At 32.7% G+C, this 26256-nt stretch overlaps 2 protein-coding genes and 2 pseudogenes across 2 annotated transcripts; 1 reads left to right on the top strand and 3 right to left on the bottom strand.

The window, feature by feature from the left end:
• Positions 1–335: 335 nt before the first annotated feature.
• On the bottom strand, positions 336–3482 carry LOC120150616 (annotated as a pseudogene).
• Positions 3483–5131: 1649 nt separating this feature from the next.
• LOC120150480 (phosphoglucomutase, cytoplasmic-like) lies at positions 5132–16598 on the top strand. Its single transcript, XM_039163168.1, has 19 exons — positions 5132–5219; positions 5319–5406; positions 6094–6175; positions 11528–11583; positions 12066–12179; positions 12329–12391; positions 12563–12682; positions 12766–12866; positions 13156–13215; positions 13310–13409; positions 13515–13672; positions 13759–13854; positions 14751–14814; positions 14903–14984; positions 15071–15246; positions 15333–15409; positions 16062–16194; positions 16282–16398; positions 16476–16598. The coding sequence occupies exons 2-19, from the start codon at positions 5329–5331 to the stop codon at positions 16545–16547; spliced, it is 1749 nt and encodes a 582-aa protein (XP_039019099.1). The 5' UTR covers positions 5132–5219; positions 5319–5328; the 3' UTR covers positions 16548–16598.
• Positions 16599–20456: 3858 nt separating this feature from the next.
• LOC120150481 lies at positions 20457–21298 on the bottom strand (annotated as a pseudogene).
• Positions 21299–22679: 1381 nt separating this feature from the next.
• LOC120150482 (probable peroxygenase 5) lies at positions 22680–24455 on the bottom strand. Its single transcript, XM_039163170.1, has 6 exons — positions 24298–24455; positions 24075–24173; positions 23912–23997; positions 23707–23801; positions 23416–23541; positions 22680–22988 (listed from the first exon to the last, which is right to left on the bottom strand). The coding sequence occupies exons 1-6, from the start codon at positions 24332–24334 to the stop codon at positions 22847–22849; spliced, it is 585 nt and encodes a 194-aa protein (XP_039019101.1). The 5' UTR covers positions 24335–24455; the 3' UTR covers positions 22680–22846.
• Positions 24456–26256: the final 1801 nt, after the last annotated feature.

Raw genomic sequence — 26256 nt, 5'->3', positions numbered from 1 at the left:
AGGTAAGAATTGAGTTATTTTATTAAATAGAATCCTTAAAATATTATATAATAATTAATTTATCAAATTTAAAATTATAAGATATTAACAAGATCATTTTTACCAAATTCATTAAAGAAGATAAGCAAAAATATTGTCAAAATATTTGTTTGTAACTTTTTTTTGTCATTTTCTCGAAAATAAAATGGAAAATTTGTTTCCTTTAAATGAAAATATCGTTATAACATAAATATTGTATATAGACATACCTAAATGACATTCAAATTCAAATGTGAGATTTTCACATTTTGATTTGAGTTTTGTGATATGTCACAAATACAAATGGACGAGCTTGTTTCCATCAAGCAATTAATGAACTAATGGGAAGATATTTTAAGAGTGAGGGATCTATGAATCCATGCTTTCCAAATCCCAGAAATTGCTTCACTTGACCTTCTTCCATTATTGCCTTCCATTTTCTCAATTTTTGGCTTCGTGCTTAACATGAACTTCCTTTCCCCCACTGATCCAATTGTCTACCATGGACTTAATGCTGCAATAATCAAGAAATCACAAGTAACCCAACAGTTTTTCTCATAATATATGTATTTTCAAGGGACCAAATCCGTAAATAACCCAATTGTTTCCTGTGGGCTATGTTCTAACAAAGAAAACAAAAGACCAAAATCATAAATAACACCATAGCTATGATTGGATATAAGGTCAAATTATGGTTCACATTCTCGAATATGCTTAGATTTAGAATTTAGTCCATGTAATCTTATTTAAAATGTATAATGGGTAAATTATACAATAGGTCAGTAAATTATATTCAAATGATAGTATGATTGTTTATTGTTTTGGTCAATGAACTTTTAAAAGTTACAAAATAATTATTAAAATTTATCAAACTATTATAAAATAATCATTACAACCCATTATAATTCAATGAAAATTTTATAACAACTCGATAAAATTTAATAATCATTTTATAACAATTTGATAAATTTAACAACTATTTCATAATATTTAATAACATCTAAAGATTCACTGTTAAATTATCATTTCACTATAGTTCAGTGACATTTGATATAAATAGGTCCCTATACAGTTTAAATTAATTAAACTACCGACCTATCAGTAATATCAAATTGTATAAAATTGTAGGACGGAATTATCAAAGTATAGGACTAAATCCACAAAGAATAACTGAAGGACCAAAATCAATATTCGATAAAATACTAATAATTCAGATAGAATTGAAGTATTGAACAGACTTACCATCTGATCCAACACCAGGGCAATAAAGGAGGAAGCCAGTAAGGTCGGTCCGATCCAAGAACAGGTAGCCGACCCTCACAAGCGTACGATTTCAAAGCAGTATCGATAACAGCGGCAACGAGTTGTTCTGTAGACACTAAATTTTTAGCTGCACCAGCCCCTTCACGTTGTAAATTCCAGCAGCTTCCAACTGCAGCAGCCCCTCCACGTTTCAGCTCTACTACAGCACTCTTTCCAGCAGCTTCCAGAAGCCATCTGCCCTTCCACGTTGAAACTATAGGGTGAGTCATCACCATAGTTTGATGACTCACCGAAAAATCGCCCTATTAATTGGTCCATGGCGAGCCTTGGTGGTGGCTATAAAGCCACCAAATCTGCAAAATCAAAAGAAAAAAAAGGAACAACCACCAAAACCACGAGCAAGCAACGAGAGCAAACAACGACGACCAACAACGAAAAGAAGAGAAGAGATAGAGGGAACTTACCTCGTCGGAGCCTCCCTACACCGCGAAAAGAATCAAAATACCCGAAGGTATTTTTTAGATTTATGTAAATTAAAGGTTTTTTAGGGGGAACGGGGGTCGGAATCGGTCTTAGAGTGGTCCGATCTATATTTTGAGAAGATTTTGTATTTTTCGGTGGCCGGCGGGGGTGGCCGGTGCCATAGCTCCCTTCGACAGTAGGCTCTAAAGAGAAGGGGGAGAGAAATTTTTTTCTCTCTTTTAGAGGGAGAGAAGAAAATAAAAAAATGAAAAGAATTTGACCTTTAGGGCCATTTAAAGGGTATTTATACCCTCACCAAAACGACGTAGTTTTGATGAGGGGTTTGCCTATAATTTGATAAGGATAAAACCCTTTTCGCAACACTACTTTTGTAAATTTGTAATTTAGTCACTAAAAGTAATTTTTGATCATTTTAATTCAACCTTTTAATTTTATGTATTTTATAATTTGGTCATTATCAGTTCATATATATATATAGGATAAATAACTTATTTAAGCCCCTTTTAATTTTTAATAAATTTTATTTTAATCAAGATATAAATAATTAAGGTTAAATTAAAAATTAAGACTGTAAATTTTAATATTTTACATATAAATTATATTGTTTTAATTATGTTTATTTTAGTCACTAAATTGATAAATGGGTAAAATAATATGTTTAATCCCTATAATTTTAAATAATTAATTATGAATTAGGTATTTAATTTTATTAGATTATAATTTAGTCACTAATTTTAAATATTTTCATTTATTATAAAGTTTTATTGCTTTTAAATATATAGTTCTAATTTTATTATTGTTTATTTATGTCTTAATTTTACATGTTTATATATTTAAATATTATTGTTATAATATAGCCATATAAATATATATATAATAAATAATACTTATTTACTTACTTTTACTTTATATATATATTAAAACCTAATTTAATTTTACATAAATTACTTTTTTAAAATTATATTTTAATATTTATTTATTTTTCAATATTAAGAAAGGACAGTCTTAAAGTAACTGGATGTCCATTTTCTGATATTTAAAAAAATATACATTTTATCTTACTTTTATAAACTATATATATTTTAATTATCTTTAGATAAATGTTTTATTAATACTTATTTATTTTTTAATATTAAGAAAAGAGCTGTCTTAAAGCACCTAGAAGCCCTTTTCTAATATTTCTAAATAAATAAATATCTTATTTATATTTAAATTAATATATTTTCATAAGATTATAAATTTGAAATAACAATATTATAAATTAAATATATCTTTGAATTTTTTAAATTTCTAATAATAGAGACAACTTATAATTAATAAGTATCAATTTTTGGCATAGTAGAGGTACTAATCCTTCCCTAAACGTAACCGACCACGAACCCTTTTTTATTATTAAAAATAATAAATTTTTGGTTATACGCAAGATCAGTTTATTTTTTAAATTATGTTTTCTTAAAAACTATTTTAAAAGATTGTTTTTAGATATTTGATCTACCTAACCCAAAAAAGTCAATGGTGACTCCCAAAATATTTTTTAAATCAAAATTATTTATTTATTCATTTTATTTTTCCTGTCAAGAAAAAAATTCGTGTCCGGACGAAAACAGGTTACGACAGAGTTGTTGCTAATGAATCGGTCCAGAACTTCCCAAAACGGTGACGCTAATCAACAGCCGGTTGCCACCCTTATTATTCTTCCTCTTCTTGTAAAGAGCCATTACTTCAAATCGAATCGAGTTGAAAAATAATACGGGTTTCTCTTGTGTTTTTGAAACTAAAACCAAAATGAAATCTGGGTTTTAACGGAGAGGGAAGTTTTTTTTTAATGGTCGAGGCCGAGGCAACGATAATACCAGCTTTCTCTTGAATCGGAAAGAGAGAGCATCCAATTGCTATCAATTGGATTTGTTTCCACCATTCACGATGAAACAGAGCTTCCTTTGATTTATTTTGAGAATTAGAGAGGTTTTTGCTTGTAGAGAAAGGTTTTGAGGTAATTTATACGAGTGAAATGCCGGTTTTGAATGAAGGTTTACGGGTTTTTGTTTTGAGCGGCTGGGTCGGTTAATATCGGTTTCGTGCGGTGCGTTTGTTTATTTTTATTTTTGTTAGGTCTAATTATGAATCCAGTCCTCATAGTCTTTGGATTTTAAACTTTTAATCATTTTCTTTTTAATTTCAGAAACTCCAGTCTACTTTTTTTAGCATAATCATTTATATCGGACTTAATAGTCAATTAATATTTATTTAGTATTACACAATGTAATTCATTTTTTTTCATTCGCACTATTAGAATTTGAACTCAAAACTTTATTTAAGGGACTTAACATCTCATATCGTTAGATAATTTAATAGTTGGTAACTTCAATTTGATTTTAGTTATAAAAGTTTAGTTTCTTCGGTCTATTTTGTTTTACTATGTTAAGATATATTATATTCTCAAAGAAAATATCGAGATTTAAATTCATATAAAAATAAAATAATACAAGCATCCTTAACTACTTGATCAATTAATGAATCTTTCCAGTTTAATTTGTTTTTAAATGATGTTAATACGTGTTAAATAACATTATGTTAAAATTTGAATTCCGCCAACGATCTAAAATTACACTTGTCTAATGGATGCGAATGGTCCAGGATGAGTTGCTGTTCCAACAGAAGTGATTAGTATCTCTTTACAATAATCCAAAAAAACACATACATGCATGGATGCATAGATAGTCACACACGCATATATTTTGGGGTATATAGCACAAAATGCTCTCTCTCTCTCTCTCTCTCTCTGTCACACACATACATGTATATACATGTTGATGTATATCACTGAAATGGTTATGTCGATCTTTACATATTTTAGGATTATGAAGTGGAAGCCCTTTAATTTCCTCCCACTTTGTACCAATGATGAACCTGAGCCATCCGCCTGAGATCATGACACCGAAGCTTTACTCGTGGGAACGGACATAAGATTGTATTATTAAAGGACGAATTTATAAAAATTTAAATATATTATCAATAAAAAAATATAATATATATATATTACATGATGATTTGGAATTTTAAAAAGAACTACCACCCGACCATCCATCCTACTTACTGATAATATTTCATAATGCATACTCTTCATATGCTTAATTGATTCGAATTTTTTTTTTATTTTTTGAATTGAAAATTCAATTAGATAAAAAAATTAAATGTATAATTGAATTTTTCAAAAGTTTGAATGTTTCGTGCAACCTAAACCATTAAAACTGTTTGTATAAAATCCGGCACGTACAAATCGGGTTTGTCAGATAGCCCGCGAAGGACTCGTTCATCCCAAACTAACAAAGAAAATATTGAGTTTCCTTAAATTCCACCATATCAAATTGCTAACAAATCCATAAAGAAAACACCGCTCACTCCCTCATTAGCCAGCTTTGTGGAATCGCATTTCTCTTTGATCTCTCCAACGAGTGAGTTCTCTTTCTCGAATTCACTTTCTTCTTTATTAAGATTTATGATATTCGTGTTTAGATTGATTGCTTTGATTGATCTGAGTGTGTTTTCGGCAGAGTGACAAAAATGGTGTTCGAGGTGTCCAAAGTGCCAACGACGCCGTTCGATGACCAGAAGCCTGGCACTTCTGGCCTCCGTAAGAAGGTTTTTGTACTTCTTACGCTTTTTATAATTTCGTTTGATTTGATTCGTTATCCGACGTGTTGATCTCTCTTGTTAGATCAATTTGATTCATGGAAGTGCTTCTTATTGAATCAGGTCTCTTAATGCAAAGTTAACTTCATTTTTTTTATATAGATAAGCTGTAAATCTTAAATATATAACACTGAAAATGGACCGGAATCTCATCATTTTCGTCTCTGATTTGTTTTACATTTTAAAGTTTTAACTTATATAATAATTTATTTTCTTTTTATTTTCAATATTGGATCCGAATCAAGTTTCTATATTATTTAATTGAATTTATTTATTTTTGACTCACTGTAATTTCTCTCTTGGTCATTGGAGGCTTAAATCAAGTTAAATATTCCCATTTTCTAATAATGCGTCAAATTGTAATTCTTGAATCTTTTTAGTCCATCTCATTCAGATCATAGTTCCCTCCTTTGATTTTAGTGACTATATGTCGAATAAAGTTTTTGATGGTTTACCGTTAAATTTTCTGTTTTAATACTTTACCGTTACATTTTCTGTTTTAATACTCTGGAACTGATCATAAAAATAATACAACTTAGTAGTTGTGGTATTTTCTACATTTTGTTAACAAAAATTTCTCTCTTATTGCTTTACTTGTTTGATTAATTGGATAATTTAGCGTTTTGATCTTCCCAGGTGAAAGTTTTTGTTCAACCTCATTATTTGCACAATTTTGTTCAGTCAACATTCAACGCCCTCACACCAGAGAAAGTTAGAGGTAGGGATGTTTTATGCTTGATTTTTGTATGCTAAATTTACTTGGTCCTCATTTATTTATTTAGACACATAATGTGACATGTTAAGCAATGATATAGAAGCTTGGAATTGAGTGTTGATCGGAGGTACATCTGCTTATCTAAGGCTTACATAGAACATGCTTTGTAATGGTAGGGATAGTCTTATGGAGGGATCATATGTGCACTAAATATAATTGGGGGAAGTACATTTTATCTTGAATGATAATTTGCTCACGTCATTCTGATAGAACAGTTCTTTTGGTCATATCAATTGCTTTAGTTCTTTTTGTGGAAATCAGAGTAAGTCTCTATATTTTCTTATTTATTCAATAGGATGTATTGCATATGTATATACAAATTGTCTCTGAATTAGAAAAATCAAAGTTAGAAAAGATACTAATCATAGGAGACATGATCCCTTAAATTAAGAGATTGAAATAATATTTACAGAATCCCTTAACTAAAGGGATGGTAACAGCTCGTATAATTTTATAATTCCTACACTCCCGCTCAAGCTGGAGAATATACATTGTATAATCTCAGCTTGAATAGGAATTTATTGAAAACAGGCTTTGGCAAAGCTTTAGTAAGAATTTCTGCAATATGTCCTTCTGAAGGAATGTATGAAAGGGTGGTTATCTTTTTGTTGACTTGATTAGCAATAAAATGCCTGTTAATCTCAACATGCTTTGTTCGGTCATGTTGAATGGCAGATTGATTATCACACAAAACTTCAAAGTGATTCTCCTGATTTGGCACTACTTCTTGAAACGACATATTGTTTCTTACTTCTCCAAGTTGTAAGGTTACCCCAAACAAAAGTGTAGTAGCCACTAGTGGATCTTCTTTCAGTGAGATCTCCGGCCCAACTAGAGTCTGTAAAAATCATAACAGTTATGTCTTGTGTTTTCTTAAACATTAAGCCGTGTCTTGGAGTTTTCTTCAAGTACTTGAGAATTCTATTTGTTGCTGCCATATGCTCTTCAATAGGATTAATCAAGTGTTGACTTATCACATTTACGGGAAAGGCTAAATCTTGCCTTGTCAAGGATAAGTAAATTAGTTTCCCAACTAATCTTTGAAATTTCTCTCTGTCTACTAAGGACCCATTTTCTTTGTTGAATCTCAAGTTTGCCTCCATTGGTGTATCAGTCGGCTTACAACCAAGAAAACCAGTTTCTTTGAGTAAATCAAGAACATACTTTCTTTGGTTGATCACAAGTCCTTCTTTTGATCTTGCCACCTCCATTCCTAGTAAATACCTTAGCTTTCCCAGGTCCTTGGTTTCGAATTCCCTGTTTAACAACTTCTTCAAATTTCTATTCTCTTCCTCATCATCTCCAGTAAGAATTATGTCATCCACGCACAAAATTAGGATAACTTTCTTATTCTTAGAAGTTACCTTGATGAAAAGAGTATGATCGGCAAAGGACTGCTTGTAGCCGTTTTTAAGAATGACTTTAGTGAACCTTTCAAACCAAGCTCTGAGTGATTGTTTTAACCTGAATAGAGACTTGTTGAGCTTGCAAACCTTGTTGCTACCTTCAACAAACTTTAAGCCATGTGGTAATATCATATAGACTTCTTCCTCTATTTTGTCATTAAGAAATACATTTTTTAGATCAAGTTGGTGTAATTGCCAATTACAATTTACAATCAAACTTAGGAGTACTCGAACACACAGGTGCAAAAGTTTCTATGAAATCTATCCCATATGTTTGCGTAAAGCCTCTGGCCACTAGTCTAGCTTTATATCGTTGGATACTACCATTGTAGTTATACTTTACAACAAAGATCCATTTATAGACAACAACCTTTTTTCCTTGAGGAAGGTTTGTAACGGTCAAAGTAGCATTTTTCTCTAGTGCACAAATTTCCTCTTCAACAATCCTTCTCCATTTTGGATCCTTTAGAGCTTCAGCTATGCTTGTGGGAACCTGTTCTTTATCCAAGGTTGTTGTAAATGCTTGAAAAAAAGCATCAATGAATTATAACCAGCAAACTTTCCAATAGGATGGTTGGTGCACTGTCTAACCCTTTTTGTAATAACAATAGGGAAGTCATCTAGAGTAGGAGAAGTGAAGTTATTGATTTCTTCTTCCATTTTGCCAGTTGGACCCAAATCCAATTCTTAGCAAGAATCAGATTGCAAAATAGCCTCAGGGATATGTTTTTTTTCCTTGTGTAGACACGAAGCTGTTTGGGTGGTGTTATTTTTGGAAGACTTTCAATGAGAGTAGGTGTATTTTCAGGAAGGGTGTTTAAAGTAGATGTGGGTGAATTAGTAAAAGGTATTACAGTAGAATCAATGAGAGTAGTCACAGGTGACAAATCTGTAGGTAAAGGAGAAGATGATGGCAATTATGAGGTTGAGAAAGAAGATTAGGAGGATATACCTGATGTGGCTGAAAATCTCTCCATGTCTCCCCTGAATTTCAACCATAGTGAAATAGGGATCCTGCTCATACAATGTTATATCCATTCTTAAGTGAAGAATACCTAACCAGTACACATTTTAGAGACTTAGGATCTAACTTGGACTTATTAGGAGCAATATTTGGATAAAAACAGTGCACCAAAGATTTTAAGTGGCAGAATGGAGGAGACAGGCTTAAAATGGGGAAAATGTTGCAAAAATATATATTGAATTGTTTGAAATTGTAAAACCTTACTAGACATTCGATTGATTAAATATGTGGCAGTTAATAAGGTTTCCCCCACAAATATTTGGGAACATTAGTGGTAAATAAAAGAGAACGAGTAACTTCAAGGAGGTGCCTATTTTTTCTTTCGGCAATGTCGTTTTGCTGTGGGGTTCCAAAACAAGAACTAAGTTGAACTATAGCTTTTTCCCTGGAAAAAATCACCCAAAGACCTATAAAAAAATCACTTTCATTATCAAATTTAAAGAGCTAGATTTAGACCCAAATTGAGTGAGAATCATGTTATAAAATTGCACAAAACACCAGTAGTTTAAGATTTATCTTTCAGTAAATAAGTCCAAGTTATCCTACTGTGATCATCATTGAAAGTGATAAACCACTTACAATTATCATCATTCTTCACCAGGGAAGGGCCCAAAATATCACTGTGGATCAAGGCAAAAAGGTGAGAAGGCTTGTAAATAGAAGGAAAATAAGATGATTTAGTATGTTTGGCAAGAGAGCAAACTTTGCAAGAAAAAAAAATTGGCCTTTTACTAATGAATAAAGCAGGAAACAATTTTGCAAGGTATTGGAAACTAAGATGACCTAAATGAAAGTGTCATAGCATAACAATATCAATTTTTTCTAAAGCGGTTAAAGATTTGGAGATCTCGGTTTTAGGAGATGAAGGGAGGATGTAGAGACCATTCTACAAACTTACCTTACCAATAATCTTCTTCGAGTTCAATGCCTGCAAAGTACTATTAAGATCATTTAAAATTGTGGAGCAGTGAAAGTATGTGGAAAGTTTACTAACATAAACGAGATTGCAAGCCAGATTTGGTACAAAAAGAAAATTTTTAAGCGCAATTTGTTCATTGAGAACAACAGTGTCATGTTCTTCTATTTTGCACAAGGAACCATCAGCCGTTTTGACGGTTTTACCAAAGGTTGAGAAAATATTATGAAACAAAGCCTTGCTACCAGTCATATAATCCGTAGCACCAAATTCGAGGATCCAATTAGAAGTCAACTGGGAGGAGAAAAAAGTTGAAGCATAAGGGTTACCTTCTGGTTCTTGTATTACCAAATTAGCCTCACAAGGCCCCTGAAACTTTCCAAACAGTTTTTTAAGTTCAGCAATCTGTTCTTTGTTGAAGCTAGTGACAGATGTAGCAGCGACTAGGCTTGATTTATTATCACGGGAGTTCTTGGACTTCCAGTCCTGAGGCTTACCATGAAGCTTCCAACACTTCTCCTTGGAGTAGCCGTGCTTTTTGCAATGATCACACCAAGGTCTCTCCCATTTGGAAGTGGGAGATGATTGATGGGTGAGTAAGGCAGATCCTTCAGGAGGGGAATATGGTTCAACAGGCAGCATCACACACTGTCGACTTTCTTTTTTTTTGACAATAGAGAAAGCCTCTCGAATTGAGGGAATAGGAGAAATAGCCAGGACCTTCCGCGAACCTCGTCCAAGTCCTTGTTTAACCCTTGAAGAAATTGAAAAAGCCTTCAGTGAGTGACAATTTGCTGGTAAAGGGCAACATCTCTTGGATATGCCCAATCATGGTGTTCATACAAATCTAATTGCTACCAAAGGGCGGTAATGGTATTATAGTAGAGAGTGACAGGCATGGTTCCTTGCTTAAGGGTGGCTGTCTAATCTTCAATATGATATAATTCAGCAATGTTATCAATGCTAGAGTTGGTTTCGCGGACTGCACTCCAGATTTCAACGGTTGTGGTATACAAAAGAAAGTTTATGCTTATACTCGGGGTCATGAAATTAAGGAGCCAAGCCATAACCTGACCATTGTCACACATCCACTTAGCAAAAACAGGTCAGTCGCAGCAGGCTTCTTGATTACACTAGTAATGTAGCCCAATCTTTCTCTGCCCAAGAGAAAAATCTTAACCGATTGGGACCATTCAAGAAAATTGTTGCCATTCAATCGATGGCAGGTGATATTCAAAACAGACGAATCTAATTGAGCATCAGAACCAAAAAAAAATTCTGGATTTGAAAGAATATTTACAGAATCCCTTAGCTGATATAATTCTATAATTCCTACACTTTTCTTTGTTTCGCCAAAGTAGAATTGGATTTTGCAGCTTAATTATTTTCTAGTTTTCTGTCCTTTAGAATCTCTGTCCTGAAGAGCCAGTATAAGGAGCTTTAAATGCACTCTTTGAATTCATATTTTTGACTTCAACCTTAACAATTGTAGTTCGTACTGATAGAACCTTGTATAAATATTAGCCCTTTGGACCGTGGTGATCTTTAAGTTCATTAGCCCCTTTTCTGTTTATGTACAAGAGCAGAGAAGTATGACATAGATTTAAGAGTTTACCCTAATTTCAGATAGAAACACCAGAACTGTACGCACACCGTCATGGTGCATTTCTGTTTTGCTTGCTAGTCCAATTCTTATCATTCACGTCTCATCTAATGCTCTGACAATATGCTGTTCTAATTTGTTGGTTAATGATTGCAGTGCATGTTAAACTCAACTCGTCTCATGTTTAACTAGTTTTGTTAGAAATCCTCTTGAAATAGATTCTGAAATATCTAAACGAAAAATTGATATGAATATTTATTCTGTTTTATTTTACTATCTTTCTTGGTCACATTCATTCAATATATTATAATTACTTTATTAAAAAAAATTCTTTTCATGGTTCTAGGCGCTACACTTGTTGTTTCTGGTGACGGTCGTTATTTCTCAAAGGACGCTATTCAGGTACTGCAACTCTTTGGACCTAAATCTAGATATGGTTAAATGAACTTTCTTAAACTATCCCATGACATCTCTACTACTTATTTGTTGCATTTCTACTTGTATGGTGTATTAGTATTAGTTGATACTGGTTAACCAGCATAAAAATGTGTGAAGGTAATCTGTGGTCAACGCATATTTTTCATCCTTGTATGGTGGACGAGGGAATGCCTGTATAAAACATTACATGTGACCAGTAATGTGGTGTATGCAGTAGGTGTTCTGGTTGAACAATTATTATGATGTAATATTGGTGCTCAAACTCTAAATTAAATGCTCTAAAGGTTGCAATTGAGGACTTCTTGACTGTTTGTGTTTTTTTTTGGGTACATGACTGTTTGTGTTTATTATGATCTTATCCTTTTTGAAAATGATATATCATTTAGTAATCATTCATTAACCATAGTGTACTTGCTTGGTGTCGTAATGTCTTGTTAAATTGACAGATAATAATCAAGATGTCAGCTGCAAATGGAGTAAGGCGTGTATGGGTTGGTCAAAATGGTTTGCTTTCAACTCCAGCTGTATCAGCTGTGATACGTGAAAGAGTTGGTGCAGATGTGAGTAATATTGCTGCAATTGCACACTCCGCTGTTACTATTATTATTATCCCCCCCCAAACCCCCTTTTACCAGTATTGGGTTGTAAACAAAATTAGTTGATACGTTTGAATTTGATTAAGGTTCTACTTGTGAACTTCTAATTCCAGGGATCCAAAGCAACTGGGGCCTTCATTTTGACAGCTAGTCACAATCCCGGTGGTCCTGATGAGGTAGTGCCTAACTTATTTTGCCTATTTTCTAAAAGTTGCATTTACATGCAACCTTGAATAGATGTATGATTGCTTTTGCTTTGTCCGAGTCTGTCCATTTAGTAAAAAAATGTTTTTATATGCAATATTTTATAGATGTCCGAGGCTTTTGCTTTTGTTTATTTACTGCAGGATTTTGGAATTAAATACAACATGGAAAATGGTGGACCTGCTCCAGAGGCCATCACTGATAAGATCTTTGAGAACACAAAAACAATAAAAGAATATCTGATTGCCGAGGGGCTACCAAAAGTTTGTCTGCATACTTGGATCAACGTTTTTTCATTTTCTTTGTTCCTTTTATGCTAATGTTGTTAATTTGTTGCATAATCCAGGTAGACATTAGTGCAATCGGTGTTACCAACTTTACGGGGCCTGAAGGAAATTTTGATGTTGAAGTTTTTGATTCAGCTAGTGACTACATAAAATTGATGAAGTAAGTTCTTCAAGTGATATGTTTTTGCCTTTGATTAACAACATCATATGGATGGTGACATTCGTTCTTCCCATCTTTGTCTACCACCCTTGATTGGAATTGTATTATTATTTAATTTCAACACCTAATGCTCCAAAGAAAATCATTTGCATGGGCTAAAATTCTGCGACATATTTCACTTCCTGTTATTGGTTTCAATGTTTGTGAATGCTGACAATGTCAGGGTTCTTAATATTAGCAGCTAATGCGTGCAGTCGAAATACTAAAGCCCTCTGCCTCTATTTGTCAGATCAATTTTTGACTTTGAGCTTATCCGCAAGCTGCTTTCATCTCCGAAGTTTACGTTCTGGTATGCAGATTTTGCCTTTATGAAGAGGAACAAATTTTCTAGCATATACCTAAGCTTTTGGTTAAAGGTGTAACTCTTTCCCTTCTTATTGAAGCTATGACGCGCTTCATGGAGTTGCTGGAGCTTATGCAAATCGCATTTTTGTGGAGGAGCTCGGGGCACAAACAAGCTCCCTTTTGAACTGCGTACCCAAGGTCTTTTTATGTTTGCGATGAATTTTAGGGACTTATGATATGTTTTTATCTTTATCCAAGTAGATGAGACTTTTCCTTGTTGGTGCTTGACTTAATGCAAACCAGGAGGATTTTGGAGGAGGACATCCCGATCCCAATCTGACTTATGCCAAGGAGTTGGTTGAGCGCATGGGATTGGGACAATCAAATCCTGAAGTTGAACCACCCGAGTTTGGTGCGGCTGCTGATGGTGATGCTGATCGTAACATGATCCTGGGTAAAAGGTAGTAATGCCATCAACAAAATCTGGTTAACATCTTAATAGTTACTAAGCCTTCTAATTTTTTTTTTAACTTATTTGCTTTGTTAGGTTTTTTGTCACTCCATCAGATTCAGTAGCCATCATTGCTGCCAATGCTGTTAATGCAATTCCTTACTTTTCTTCTGGTTTAAAGGGAGTTGCCAGGTTTTTTCTTGCACCAAGCCACTTCTTTTTTGTGCATAGCATGCTTTTAACCTGCTCGGATTTCAACCAGTCTTAGGGGCTGTTTGTTTACCTCTTAATGGAGCTATTCAGCGCGGAATGCTGAACGGTTCAACATTCAGCGCGTTTGTTTCGTACATCTGAATAATTCAGTGTTGACTGATTCAGCAAAACAGTGCTGAATGATTCAGCACAGAAATACATTTTGAATGATTCAAAGCCAGTAAACAAACAGCATGTCACATTCAGAGCTAATTCATTCAGAGCCTCTGAATCATTCAGCATTTGAATCATTCAGCACTTAATCATTCTGAAGTAAACAAACAACCCCTTAGTGTCCAGTTGGTCCTTTCAATCCAGAACAACTAACATGCTCATTGCCACTAAAGCTTAAAAATGGTGATACTACACTTGAAACCTATACAAACTGAAAATACTTGGTGAAAATGTGTCTTAATCCTTTTTCTTTTTGACATGCTCAAGTGCATCCATACATCTCAGAGAGCAAAATAATTATGTCAGACTATTTCTTCCATTATGAGATTTCATGTCTATTATAATTTATAAAAACGGTTAATCGTTGTTTGACGTTTGAAAATGTGAAATTTCAAATGTCAGAAAAGGTGGTTTGGGTTCAGGCATGGCTTCACGTGTTTGTGTTAGGCCTGCATTATATTCTTCTTCTAGCATCTAGAACTCTCTTAATCTCATATTTATTACAATATGGTTTTGAATATAACAAAGATATAAGCTCACCAATGTTTACACATATATTGAAGTTAAAACTCTAATATGGCGTTTCCTGCTTATTGCATCGATGCATATTTATTTATTTATTTGTCTTCATTGTAACTTTATTCTGGATTTGCTGCTTGTAGGAGTATGCCCACATCAGCTGCCCTTGATGTTGTGGCCAAGAACTTGGGACTGAAATTTTTTGAGGTATTACATGGAAAAATATTATTGATAATATTTACGTTGGCCACTGTTTTTACCGTTACAAGCGAGCTACTTACCTATTCTCTGCTAGGTACCCACTGGCTGGAAATTTTTTGGGAATTTAATGGATGCTGGAATGTGTTCAATTTGTGGAGAAGAAAGTTTTGGAACTGGTTAGCGTTTGATGTTCCTACACACGAAGTATATCAATTTTATTTGTTACTACGAGAAACTTACAGAATCTGCTAACCGTGAACAGGCTCTGACCATATACGTGAGAAAGATGGAATCTGGGCTGTTTTGGCCTGGCTTTCAATCCTTGCATATAAAAATAAGGAAAATCTCAATGGTGACAAGCTTGTGTCAGTTGAGGACATAGTTCGTCAGCATTGGGCTACCTATGGTCGACACTTTTATACTCGATATGACTATGAGGTACAACACTGGTTAATTTTGTTTTATATATTTTTCCTACATATATCGAGGGAGTATCTAACTAGATTTCATCTTCTTTCGTGAAGAATGTAGATGCTGGTGGAGCGAAGGATTTAATGGCAAATATGGTTAAATTGATGGCAAACCTTGATGAAATTAATGCGTACGTATATATACTAATTTTAGAACTACTCAATGATTTCCTGGAATTGTGCTACCATTTGATATTTTCTTTTGGAGAATTTCTATACTCCTTTAATTCTTGTGGTTTCTTGAATATTCAAGTCAATCAACTTTAAGTGAAAGTAACTGCGGTGATACTCGGACACGGGTATAAGGTTCAGACATGAGTATGTGTCTAACGTGGTTATGTTCAACCTCTTTCCAAGATTTTCATTTTATATGGAGGACCATACCCTTCTACCCCATTACCGGTATGTGTTGGACATGGATTTTAAAGAAAAATGTAGAATCAGAGCAATATAGCTTGTTTTAAAACTGGTTTTCTTCCTGTTGGTATTGGTTATATGTCACTACTATATATGACCATTCTTGCTAGCTTGATGGGTTATTGTCTTACTGAACTGTGGCTGGTGTATGGGTTTCTTCGTCAAATTATTTGTAAATTGGAGTCGAGTCTCATACAACTCGGTATCGATGCTTATTTTCAGCACTGAATTTTTGGTGTTACTCAGTGTCGAGCATTACAATTATTAAAACTGTCATGTTGATTATAGTCATTATGGCTAAAGAATTTCCTTGAAATGTTGGTTTTGATGAACTTATGCCTTCTTTTTTCTTTTTATATCGTGCAGTATCGTGAAGGGTGCTCGACCGGATGTGTCAAAAGTTGTGAATGCTGATGAGTTCGAGTACAAGGATCCTGTTGATGGTTCGGTTTCAAAGAATCAAGGTATTCGGTTTTTGTTCGAGGATGGATCACGATTGGTAAGTGAAGTTGCTCGTGTTTTCCGCCACTCAGTTGTGCGGTTTCCAGAGTTTATGTAAAGCCCGTAACTTAAACTCTATATGTAGATTTTCCGCCTCTCCGGAACTGGTTCAGAAGGTGCTACTATTCGTCTCTACATCGAGCAATATAAAAAGGATCCACCGAAAACCGGAAGAGAGGCCGAAGAACCTCACGCTCCTCTTGTGAGTCCTTAAATTTATTCCGTCTACAAATATTAATGGTTCCCCCTAAACCCGACTCTTCTTGCAACTGATATCAGGTGGAGGTCGCTCTAACACTGTCGAAGATGAAGGAGTTCACTGGTCGATCTGCACCTACTGTGGTCACATAGATCCATTCTGCTACAACATTTAAGTGTGTTTGGTTTCCTTTCGAGTAAAAGGAATAATAATTCAAGTCGTCGTTATATTTTTTGTCATAATGCATCCGTACCCTCAGCACGCGAGGCTTTCAAATTACAATAATTGCTTACTAATAAAATATTTGAAGTTTTCTCATCATAGATGGCAATAAAGTTCGAATATTTCTTGGAATATTATGTTTTTTTCAAATAAAAAGATATTGTACAATCAGAATTCAAACACGAAATTTCAAAATACATTAAGAAAAATCAAATAATAACTTTTTCTTAAATACATGTTTCATCCTCCACAAAAACTTAACAACCATCAATAATCTCTCTATTCAAACCTATACGCAATATTAATATATATGTACAAAGATTAAAATAATCAATTTGACATATTAATTAATTATTTTTTAATTTGAATGATTAATTAAATAATTAACTGATATTTCTTTTAGAGTTGAAAGATTTCGTTCATCTTAAGCTTTTTTTTATTTTATTTTTTTGTTCTCTAATTACCCTCTCTCAATTCGACATACTTTTTTAGTCACTTTTGACTATATTTTACATTTACCGTTTTTGACTAATCCCTTTCTTAAAGCTGGTCATTGTTTAACATTCTCCTACATCTTCTTGTCAAGTGTGAAACAGGTCTCAAAAGACTTACGGATCAAAACGTACCCAACAATCATTGGATCGAGAGTCCAAAAATTCGATGTTTTCTTAAATAAGATTACAAATTAAATTCTTTTTCTCTCTTAAAACAGAATTCAACATGACCCAATTCTTTAGTTGAAGATCTAGACGACGAGGATTTCAACACAAATATACGTATATATCTAATCTAAAACCATAAATGAATTCAAAGGTTTTGCCAACCATATGTATACTAAAAAGTGAACAAAAGTATGTAATGACACCCCAGCAAATGCGCTAACTACAACAATTCAAAGAGCGCCTTCTCTTTTAGTTTCTTTTAGTTCACAGAGGTGGTGTGTAATTATAGGTAGACATGGCTTTAAAGCTCAAGTGGCCAGTTGTGGCCTTGTGGGTCATGCACAATTAGTATATTAGTTAGCCTTTACGCTTTTTCATCTTCAGTGCAACTTTCTTTTCACTTGTTTCAATGTGCCTACTTCATCATTTCTGTAAACATTCCTTCACACCTTCACAAAGAATACCCTAAAAATATCTCCGAAATTTTATTTTTATAGTTCAAGAAGGTTTAATTCAATCTTTATATTATAAAAGAGTGCAAAACAATGTTGATATTATTAAATATCTTATTGATTAAATATTAGCTTTTTAAAATATTTAAATATAACATTTTAAGTGTATATTAATTGAATGGTTGAAAACAAAGGTCATACATATATATTAATATGGTCGTTTCACTCATGCTTTGTTAATGATAGACTGAATCTCGAAAAATAAGAAAATTTTATAAAGATGTGAAAAAAAGTAAGGTTTAGAGACTACTCCCTCAATAATAAGAAGATGGTTGTACAAGTCAATCATCAATCTCCATCCTAATGTTGACTTGTACAACCATGTGTCATCCTTAAAGCTTAGGATTGTTAACATCTATCTTCGACACATATAGCTCATGTTTATTTTTATTTTTTTGAATAAAATTCGTATAATTTATTCTAAACACTTGTTTTTTTTTCATTTATATCTTTTAATGTACATTTTCAGTATTATGTACGACAAAGATAGATGTCATATGCATTCCTAAAAGACATAATTAATATGACAAGTCTTTTAAAAATGTATATTAGACACTGCACTATTATCTTATGTGAAATTAAAAGGATATTATTTTATTAAATAATTTTTAATAAATATTATTTTTATATTTAATTGTTTGTATAGTAACATTTGAATAATTTACATTAGAATTATTATCTTTTCTCATTCTATCATAGATGTATAATAGGTTATGTCTTTATTATTTTATTTTTCAAGTTTGTTTGAGTTTTATGATCGATACATGTTTAAATATGATTAAACAAATAGAACAATTTTAAATGAAAATAAATTAGTATATGTACATCGAATATATAGATTTTTATATTACATTAACTTCCATTTTAGATAACATAAATAATATTTATATTTGAGGATTTATTTTTATAGATTCGACGACAATGATCAAATTGTAACATAGAGGTAAATAAATGTTTATAAACATTGAACTAAATTAAAATTGAATTAAATATTATTTGATTTATTGATTGGTTAATTTTTATAGATTCGATCGATAATTTGCAACGCGATCTCCGGTATCGCAAATCAGTTTCCAGATTCGCAACGCAATAGTCGAAGTTCGCGTTGCGATTCATTCCAATTCGTTGCGACAGTCGAAGTTCGCGTTGCGATTCATTCCAAATATTGCATTTGTTTCTTAAGAATTTTCTCTAAAAAGATAGAATTCGCGCGGACGTGTCGAAGACACGTATTACCACGACCACGACCACGACCACGACCCGACCCGGGACGGGACGGCGGCGGCGCGCGAGAGTCCCCCTTGTTCTCTATCACTCAACAAGGAAGTGGGAAAGCCAAGCCTTAAATACCATTCCTAATAGTGTTTACAATACTATGTGAGATTAAGCATTACCAACACTTGTTTCCAATACCATTACCTTCATTGTTGTAAGAGTTTAATTTTGAAACTAAAAAAATATTTATTCGAATAAATAACTTACCCTTTGAGGACTTTGATCATAAATGAAGTAATTGCTAAAACTAACTCTGATTCGGGTTCTTATAGTGTTCAAATGACTTACTTGCAAAGAGTAGATGATGACCAAACAACTCGATATGTTTCCTTTGTGTCATTAGCAGCTAGTTTTCGTAGCATCCTCAGTTGAAAACTTCCATCATTGTCTCATTTGCATTTGTTTGGTTAATATTTTTCTTCCATCAAAGTCCTCAAAGGGTAAGTTATTTATTCGAATAAATATTTTTTTAGTTTCAAAATTAAACTCTTACAGACAATGAAGGTAATGGTATTGGAAACAAGTGTTGGTAATGCTCAATCCCACATAGTATTAGAAACACTATTGGGAATGGTATTTAAGGCTTGGCTTTCCCACTTCCTTGTTGAGTGATAGAGAACAAGAGGGACTCTCGCGCGCCGCCGTCGCCGCCGTCCAGTCCCGGGTCGGGTCGGGTCGGGTCGTGGTCGTGGTCGTGGTCGTGGTCGTGGTAATTCTATATTTTTAGAGAAAATTCTTAAGAAACAAATGTAATATTTGGACTATCGCAACGAATTTGGAATGAATCGCAACGCGAACTTTGCCTATCGCAACGAATTGGAATGAATCGCAACGCGAACTTCGCCTATCGCAACGATTTGGAATGAATCGCAACGCGAACTTCGACTATCGCAACGATTTGGAATGAATCGCAACGCGAACTTCGCCTATCGCAACGAATTTGGAATGAATCGCAATGCGAACTTCGACTATCGCGTTGCGAATCTGGAAACTGATTTGCGATATCGGAGATCACGTTGCGAATTATCGATCGCATTGCGATTTACTTGGTCATTTTGGCAAATCCAAAAAAAGTTGGTCAAAATCGTATATTACAAGACATTTTCGGTCACTGAAATTATTTTATATAGAAACAATCCTCGTAACCTAATCTTCTTTATTTATAATAATCAAAATTCAAACCATGATCTTGCTTAAATAATCTAACATTTCGTATAACTAAACGTATACAAGTAAAAGTTGGGGCAAAATTAAAAGAAGAATAAAAACATTACAACAACTTGAATAATTTGAACTTACCAAGATAACCATGCAATTCACACTAATTAATTTACATTTCATAGACATTAAAAGCTAGGAGGAAAACCATATATATTTTCAAAGATTTATCATTTTACTCGTAAATTTCAAGCAAATTCAAACTAAATTAAACCCTAAACCAAACCAGATATATATTAAATATTAAAAAAAATATGAAGAACCACCGTGGAAGAGGTGGCGAAACCGCTTACCCATACCGGCGTCCGAGTGGTCTCCGCCTTCCGAGTACCGCGCGTAGCACTTAGCCAAATACATGTCACCCCATTTGGTCGCTCCACAGTCTGTTTTGAGCCGTCCGATTGCATCTGATAAGCAATCTTGGCACTTGCTCGGATCCAAATCCCCTACGCACTGAGCTACGCCCTGTAAATTACCAGACCCGCCAACCCGAAACATCCCGTCACTCGCTTCCAAGTAACTCAGCACCGCGTCACGTCGAGTCAATCTGTCCGAGTTAGACGAGAGCGACGGACCACATTTTGTCACCACCACGGTCTTGTCCACCTCGCCTTAGAAAGTTGCGTCATCGTATTTAACCAAACACCCGTCGAGTCGAAGCAGAGAGTGCCGATCTGATTCACCACTTTAGTGACACAACGGTTACAGGCACCTTTGTTTAGGTCGCCTCGGCACTGGAACAGACCGTAGACGGTGTCCTCAGAGGTGGAGCCGCCGCTGGCTGCTACCGGCATGGTGAAGTTATTGTAAGTAGCGAACATGGCTGAGTTGACTAGGGAGGTGAATATCGAGTCGACGGTGTACTAGTACGGTGAGCCTGACGTGAATTTCAGCTGCGAACAACCACCGAAAACGAAGGTATCAGCGGCGGAAATTGATGGGGTGACGAAGAACATCGATGATACGATAAAAAGGAGAAAAAGAGAGCACAATTCTTTCTTCACTAAAGCCATTTGAGAGTGAAAAAAACCAAGGGTTCAAACTTCAAACAGAATATTAAGAGGGAGAGTTGTGGGAGAGAGCTTAAAGACTCCAAGCAATGGCTATTGAAATTTACGTAGGCAACGCTACCATATTACGAACTAAAAAGATTTAATTAGTTCCCAATTCATTTATTTTTCAAACTATTGTAATCTAGTCCCTCTTTATTTCTTGGAATTTTAGTATTGAATTTTTAATATTAATAAGCAATAAGTGACTACTTTAAATTTTAAAAAATATTTTTTTTTTACTGAAAAATCAAGTTTTTTTTTTTTAAATCTATTGTTTGATGGTGATAATAAAGGTTGAATCTTGAAAATTTTATATTTTTACCATTTTTCTTGCATTTAATTTCAGATAAAACCAAGTTATATTTAACTTATTTTTACAATCCCATCATCTTCAATTTTGTAAAATATTTTTTCCTCTGAAATTTTATCAACCAACACTTTTTTCTATTTGTTATATTTAACAATTAAAACCTAATTAAACATTATTATTAATGACTTTCTGTTAAATTTGAAAAATGTGACATTTTATTACTCAAAGATGTTATTTAAGAATTCATTTCAAAATAATAAAATTTATTTAAATTTTAATAGAAATCAATTAACAATGTTATTAATCTGATTTTTAATTTTTGGACAAGACAAGTAAAAGAATTAAGATTTCTAAAATTAAAATAAATGGACTAAATTTTGAATGTTCAAAAGTCTCGTGTTATTTTAATATTTAAATTTTGTATCAATCTTTGTTTTTTGTTTTTAATTTTTAATAATTTTATTTTTATGATATATTTTCTTATGTGTTTATGGAATATATTTATGTGTCTCATCATTGGTTGTTTGATCATTGTTTTAGTTTTTTTTTTATCAATGTTAGATTTAACATCGTCACGAATAATTAAGATAACGCTTATTTATTATTATGATAATTTTTTTGCTTTAAGCCCTTGAATTGAATTTAAATATGTGATTTGCATTAATGGATAATTTTTTCATGATGTTCGATTTTGATTTATGATTTATTTATGATTTGTTGATCGTCGTCTAGTAGTTTTATCTCATTTTGTAATTCGTTTATCGACGCGATCAATTTTATTCTCCCTTTATGGTTTATTTATTGATACGACCAACTCTGTTTATATATATATATATATATATTCAAGTTTTTTATTAATTCTTTAGTTTTTCCTTATATGATCATTGTGTGATTTCAAGTGACTAATTTTTGTGTTAATAAATATAAAAAATACCCTAATCTTATGTTTAATTTAGATTTATAATTATAAACTTTATTATAATTCTATATATTTATTGTTTTAATAAAAAATCTACAATTTCAATAAAAAAAATTGCAATACATAAAATTCACAAAATAAATAAACCAATAAGTGATAAAATATTTGGTTTCTTCCTTTTTACATCACACGAAAATATTAATAAATAAGAAAGTGCTTAAAATTCTAAATTTATGAAAATAATGTTTTATTTTTTTAATACGATAATAAAAACAATGGATTTAGGAAGAAGCGGCTCTTTCCCTCTCCAGATGCTCAAACAGGCTTCCATCGTAAACACCTTTAATTGTTTCTTTCCTCAACAGTCCATTCTCGTCCTTGCAAAGAACGTATAATATCTTCCATTCTGCCAAGCTTCCAATCCTGTCCATGTCAGTTTTTCTAATTTAATAATCCCATTTATATAATGAAATATTAAAAATTCTATATTTAAAAAAGTATTTAACATTATCCAATAAAATATACATATATAAAATAAACAAGACATCAACACTCGCAGGTGATTTTTACCTTAAAAAAACTCTAATTCCAGCATATCTTAAAAGTTTCAATCGAGTAACTTGTCAATTCTAATTAAAAATTATATCTTTATTTAAATTCTAATTCTAATTCTAATTCGATTCAATTTTATAGATTATAGAGTTCATCTTTATTGAATTGAAAACTTTGAGCTCAAATTGAATTTGGAGCTTCAAATATTGAGTCGAGCTTTAGCTTCATACAACTCGTGCTCAACTCAACTAAATTACACCGTAAATAGCGTAGATAAAGAAGGATAAGAAGTAATTACCAGCCTTTGACGTCTTTGGGTTCCCGATTAGCTTTGAGCATTGCCGTTAGTTCATCAGATGTCAAGGCATTAGCATGTGTTCCTGCATATTTGTTGAAGATTTCTTCAAATTTTGAGGGCACGAACCTAATCATATGAAAAATTACACAATAATTCACATGAATAAAATATTAATTGATCCAAAAAAATTATTAGATCTAACTGTCTATATCAATCAGATTAATAAATTCATAAAATTTTAAATATAACTAAATTAATTGAATGAAAAAAAATCTATTATTTTTATTTTACCTTCCTTCACTATCGTACACACCAGTGTCACTCCCATGTATTCCCAAATGCATGTTTTTAATCTCTATGGGAAACAGAAGAGATGGAAATTTCCCCTGCACCACACAATTAAAAATCAATACATATATTATAATTTAATACTCATAAATTGTGAATTAAGATTTTTTTTTTAAAAAAAGAAGAAGATAAAGTTAAGAGTAATTACTGGGCGAGTTTTGCCGCTAAGAGAAAGGTTGATGAAGGCGGCACCCGCTATTGACAATAAATAACCAGCTCCAATTGCTCGAAGACCTATTAAAAAAAACCCAGAATATGAACATATATAAAGAAATCAAAATCTGTTTTCATTTCCAGGAAAGAAAGAAAACCTTTAAAAGTCTCCCATGGATAAACAAGGCCATCATGGTTCCTATCAAAGAATTCGACGTGTTTTTGCAGAGGGCTTTGATCGGCGGCCATTGCTGTCCCTGCATAAGCAGAGCGATTTTCATATACTATTAATTACTAACAAACAAACAGAAGCGAAAACTCCGTAAAACCAGGGATCTATACAGATTCAAGTAGGAAATTAAAGTCGAATTCATTCATTACCGCCTTGAAGATCTTTCGATGGCGAAGAAGAATCCATGGATTGGAAACTTTTTGATTTTGGATCAAACTAAAGAGCAAATACAAAGGCGGAAAGAAGAAAATGACTGGAAACTGAAGGAATTTGAAAGAACGAAAACTAATTAACTGTAGAATCGATTGCTTTGATTTGCTTCAAGAATAATAAGAACTCATACCGAGTTTATATTGAAATGGGAACGCGATTTAAAAAAAAAAAAAAAATGGATTAATTTTTAATTTAGTCCCTAAAGTTTTTGGTTGTTCTAATCTCGCTCGTACAACAACTGTAGGTTTAAAATTTGATTTACGTACTTTTCTTTTAAAGAGGTGGTTTTATATACATTCAATAATAAAAGTATATAAAACTGGATACACCGAAGGGTCTCGTTAAAAAACTTCCTAAATCCTAAGTGAAAAAAAAGAGTGCATCGTCAGCCATCGAAACCGTACAATTACGTAAGCATTCAATAACGACCCCAAAGGAGATTTACGTATATTTTAAACAAAGTCTACAATATATCCGAACAGTTACAAATCAAAAGTTAATCAAACGGCAAGTAAAGCATATTTCCATAACCAAGTAGATATTTAGAATCTGGGGAAATATTTAAAGAATGCAAAAGAAAAAAAAATTGAAATATGCATAGCAATTATAGCACAATTGTTTGCACACAAGAAAAAGAAAAAAAAGAAAAAAAAAAGAGTGCCGAATATTGAAAATTAATAAAGTGCAGCCACCTGGCTGGCATGGGCGGCAGTCTCTTGCCACACTTCGCCACGACGTGATCGAATTCGTGTACGCTTTACTCTATATGCTTCTCGAAATAAACATACACTGCACGCTTTACTTTAGAAACGATCATATTCATGCATGAATTAAACAATATTAATAGTTAAAAGATTATTATTATTAGTATATTTTAAAATTTTAAGTTTAGGTATCACATACATATATAAAAGTATATAAATACTTATTATTAAATGATTATTAATATTTAAATATATATTATTATATATTCATCTCAAGATAATGAAAAAAATAAAAAATGTTTATTTGAATCAATTTAATTATTTAATTTTAAAATGTTAAAAAGATTAATAAAGAATATTTATAATTTGTATAGATTTCAATTTGTTAAATTATCTAAATAGTAAAAGATATTTTTTTAAAAATGTTTGAGTAACTGTATTTACATAATGTATTTATTGTCAATAGTTAAAATAAATTAAAAGAAAATAATCATATAATACTCTTACATTACGTAATTGAATCTTAACCCATATATATGTATGTATGTATCATAAATTTTTGTCTCTCTCAAAATGTTTGATTTAATATTATTTTAGGTTCTTATTAGTTTAAACTTAAATTAAACTTTTATCCCTTCTATTTTTAAAATTAAATAATTTATCCTCTAAATATTTAATTAAATAATTCGATCCATTGTCTATTTTATTGACCTATTTTTCGTTTTTACTTATAAATTAAAATATACCAAATAATTAAATACACTTGACCATCCAGCTCAGTTGGTAGAGCACAAGATTCTTAACCTTGAGGTCGTGGGATTGAGTCCCATGGAGGGCATTTCATAATTCGGAGGTCTCTTACGGAAGCTGCTCTCAACCTGGTATTGGGGGTAGCCTACTATCTTACCTTCCCTTACCCCATACATATGGGAAAAAAGGAACAGCCATTTATATAGAAATGATCATCCAGCTCAGTTGGTAGAGCACAAGGTTCTTAACTTTGAAGTCGTGGGATCGAGTCCCATGGAGGGCATTTCATAATTCGGAGGTCTCTTACGGAAACTGCCCTCAACCTGATGTTGGGGGTAGCCTACTATCTTACCTTCCCCTTATCCCATATATATGGGAAAAAGGGCTAGCCACTTAACCTTACGTATTTTTATATATTATATCGACAATATAGATCAAAAT

Source organism: Hibiscus syriacus, unplaced genomic scaffold (assembly GCF_006381635.1).
Source record: "Hibiscus syriacus cultivar Baekdansim isolate YM2019G1 unplaced genomic scaffold, ASM638163v2 tig00111022_pilon, whole genome shotgun sequence".
Taxonomy (NCBI): domain Eukaryota; kingdom Viridiplantae; phylum Streptophyta; class Magnoliopsida; order Malvales; family Malvaceae; genus Hibiscus; species Hibiscus syriacus.
This window is presented reverse-complemented; position numbering and strand designations above follow the sequence as displayed.

Coding starts and splice junctions, on each gene's coding strand:
- LOC120150480 (XM_039163168.1), top strand. CDS start 5,329: ATGGTGTTCGAGGTGTCCAAAGTGCCAACGACGCCGTTCGATGACCAG. Junction 12,392..12,562: donor ATCCCGGTGGTCCTGATGAG/GTAGTGCCTAAC, acceptor TATTTACTGCAG/GATTTTGGAATTAAATACAA. Junction 14,815..14,902: donor TGGGACTGAAATTTTTTGAG/GTATTACATGGA, acceptor ATTCTCTGCTAG/GTACCCACTGGCTGGAAATT.
- LOC120150482 (XM_039163170.1), bottom strand. CDS start 24,334: ATGGATTCTTCTTCGCCATCGAAAGATCTTCAAGGCG. Junction 23,998..24,074: donor TCCATGGGAGACTTTTAAAG/GTTTTCTTTCTT, acceptor TTTTTTTAATAG/GTCTTCGAGCAATTGGAGCT. Junction 23,802..23,911: donor TTAGCGGCAAAACTCGCCCA/GTAATTACTCTT, acceptor TGTGTGGTGCAG/GGGAAATTTCCATCTCTTCT.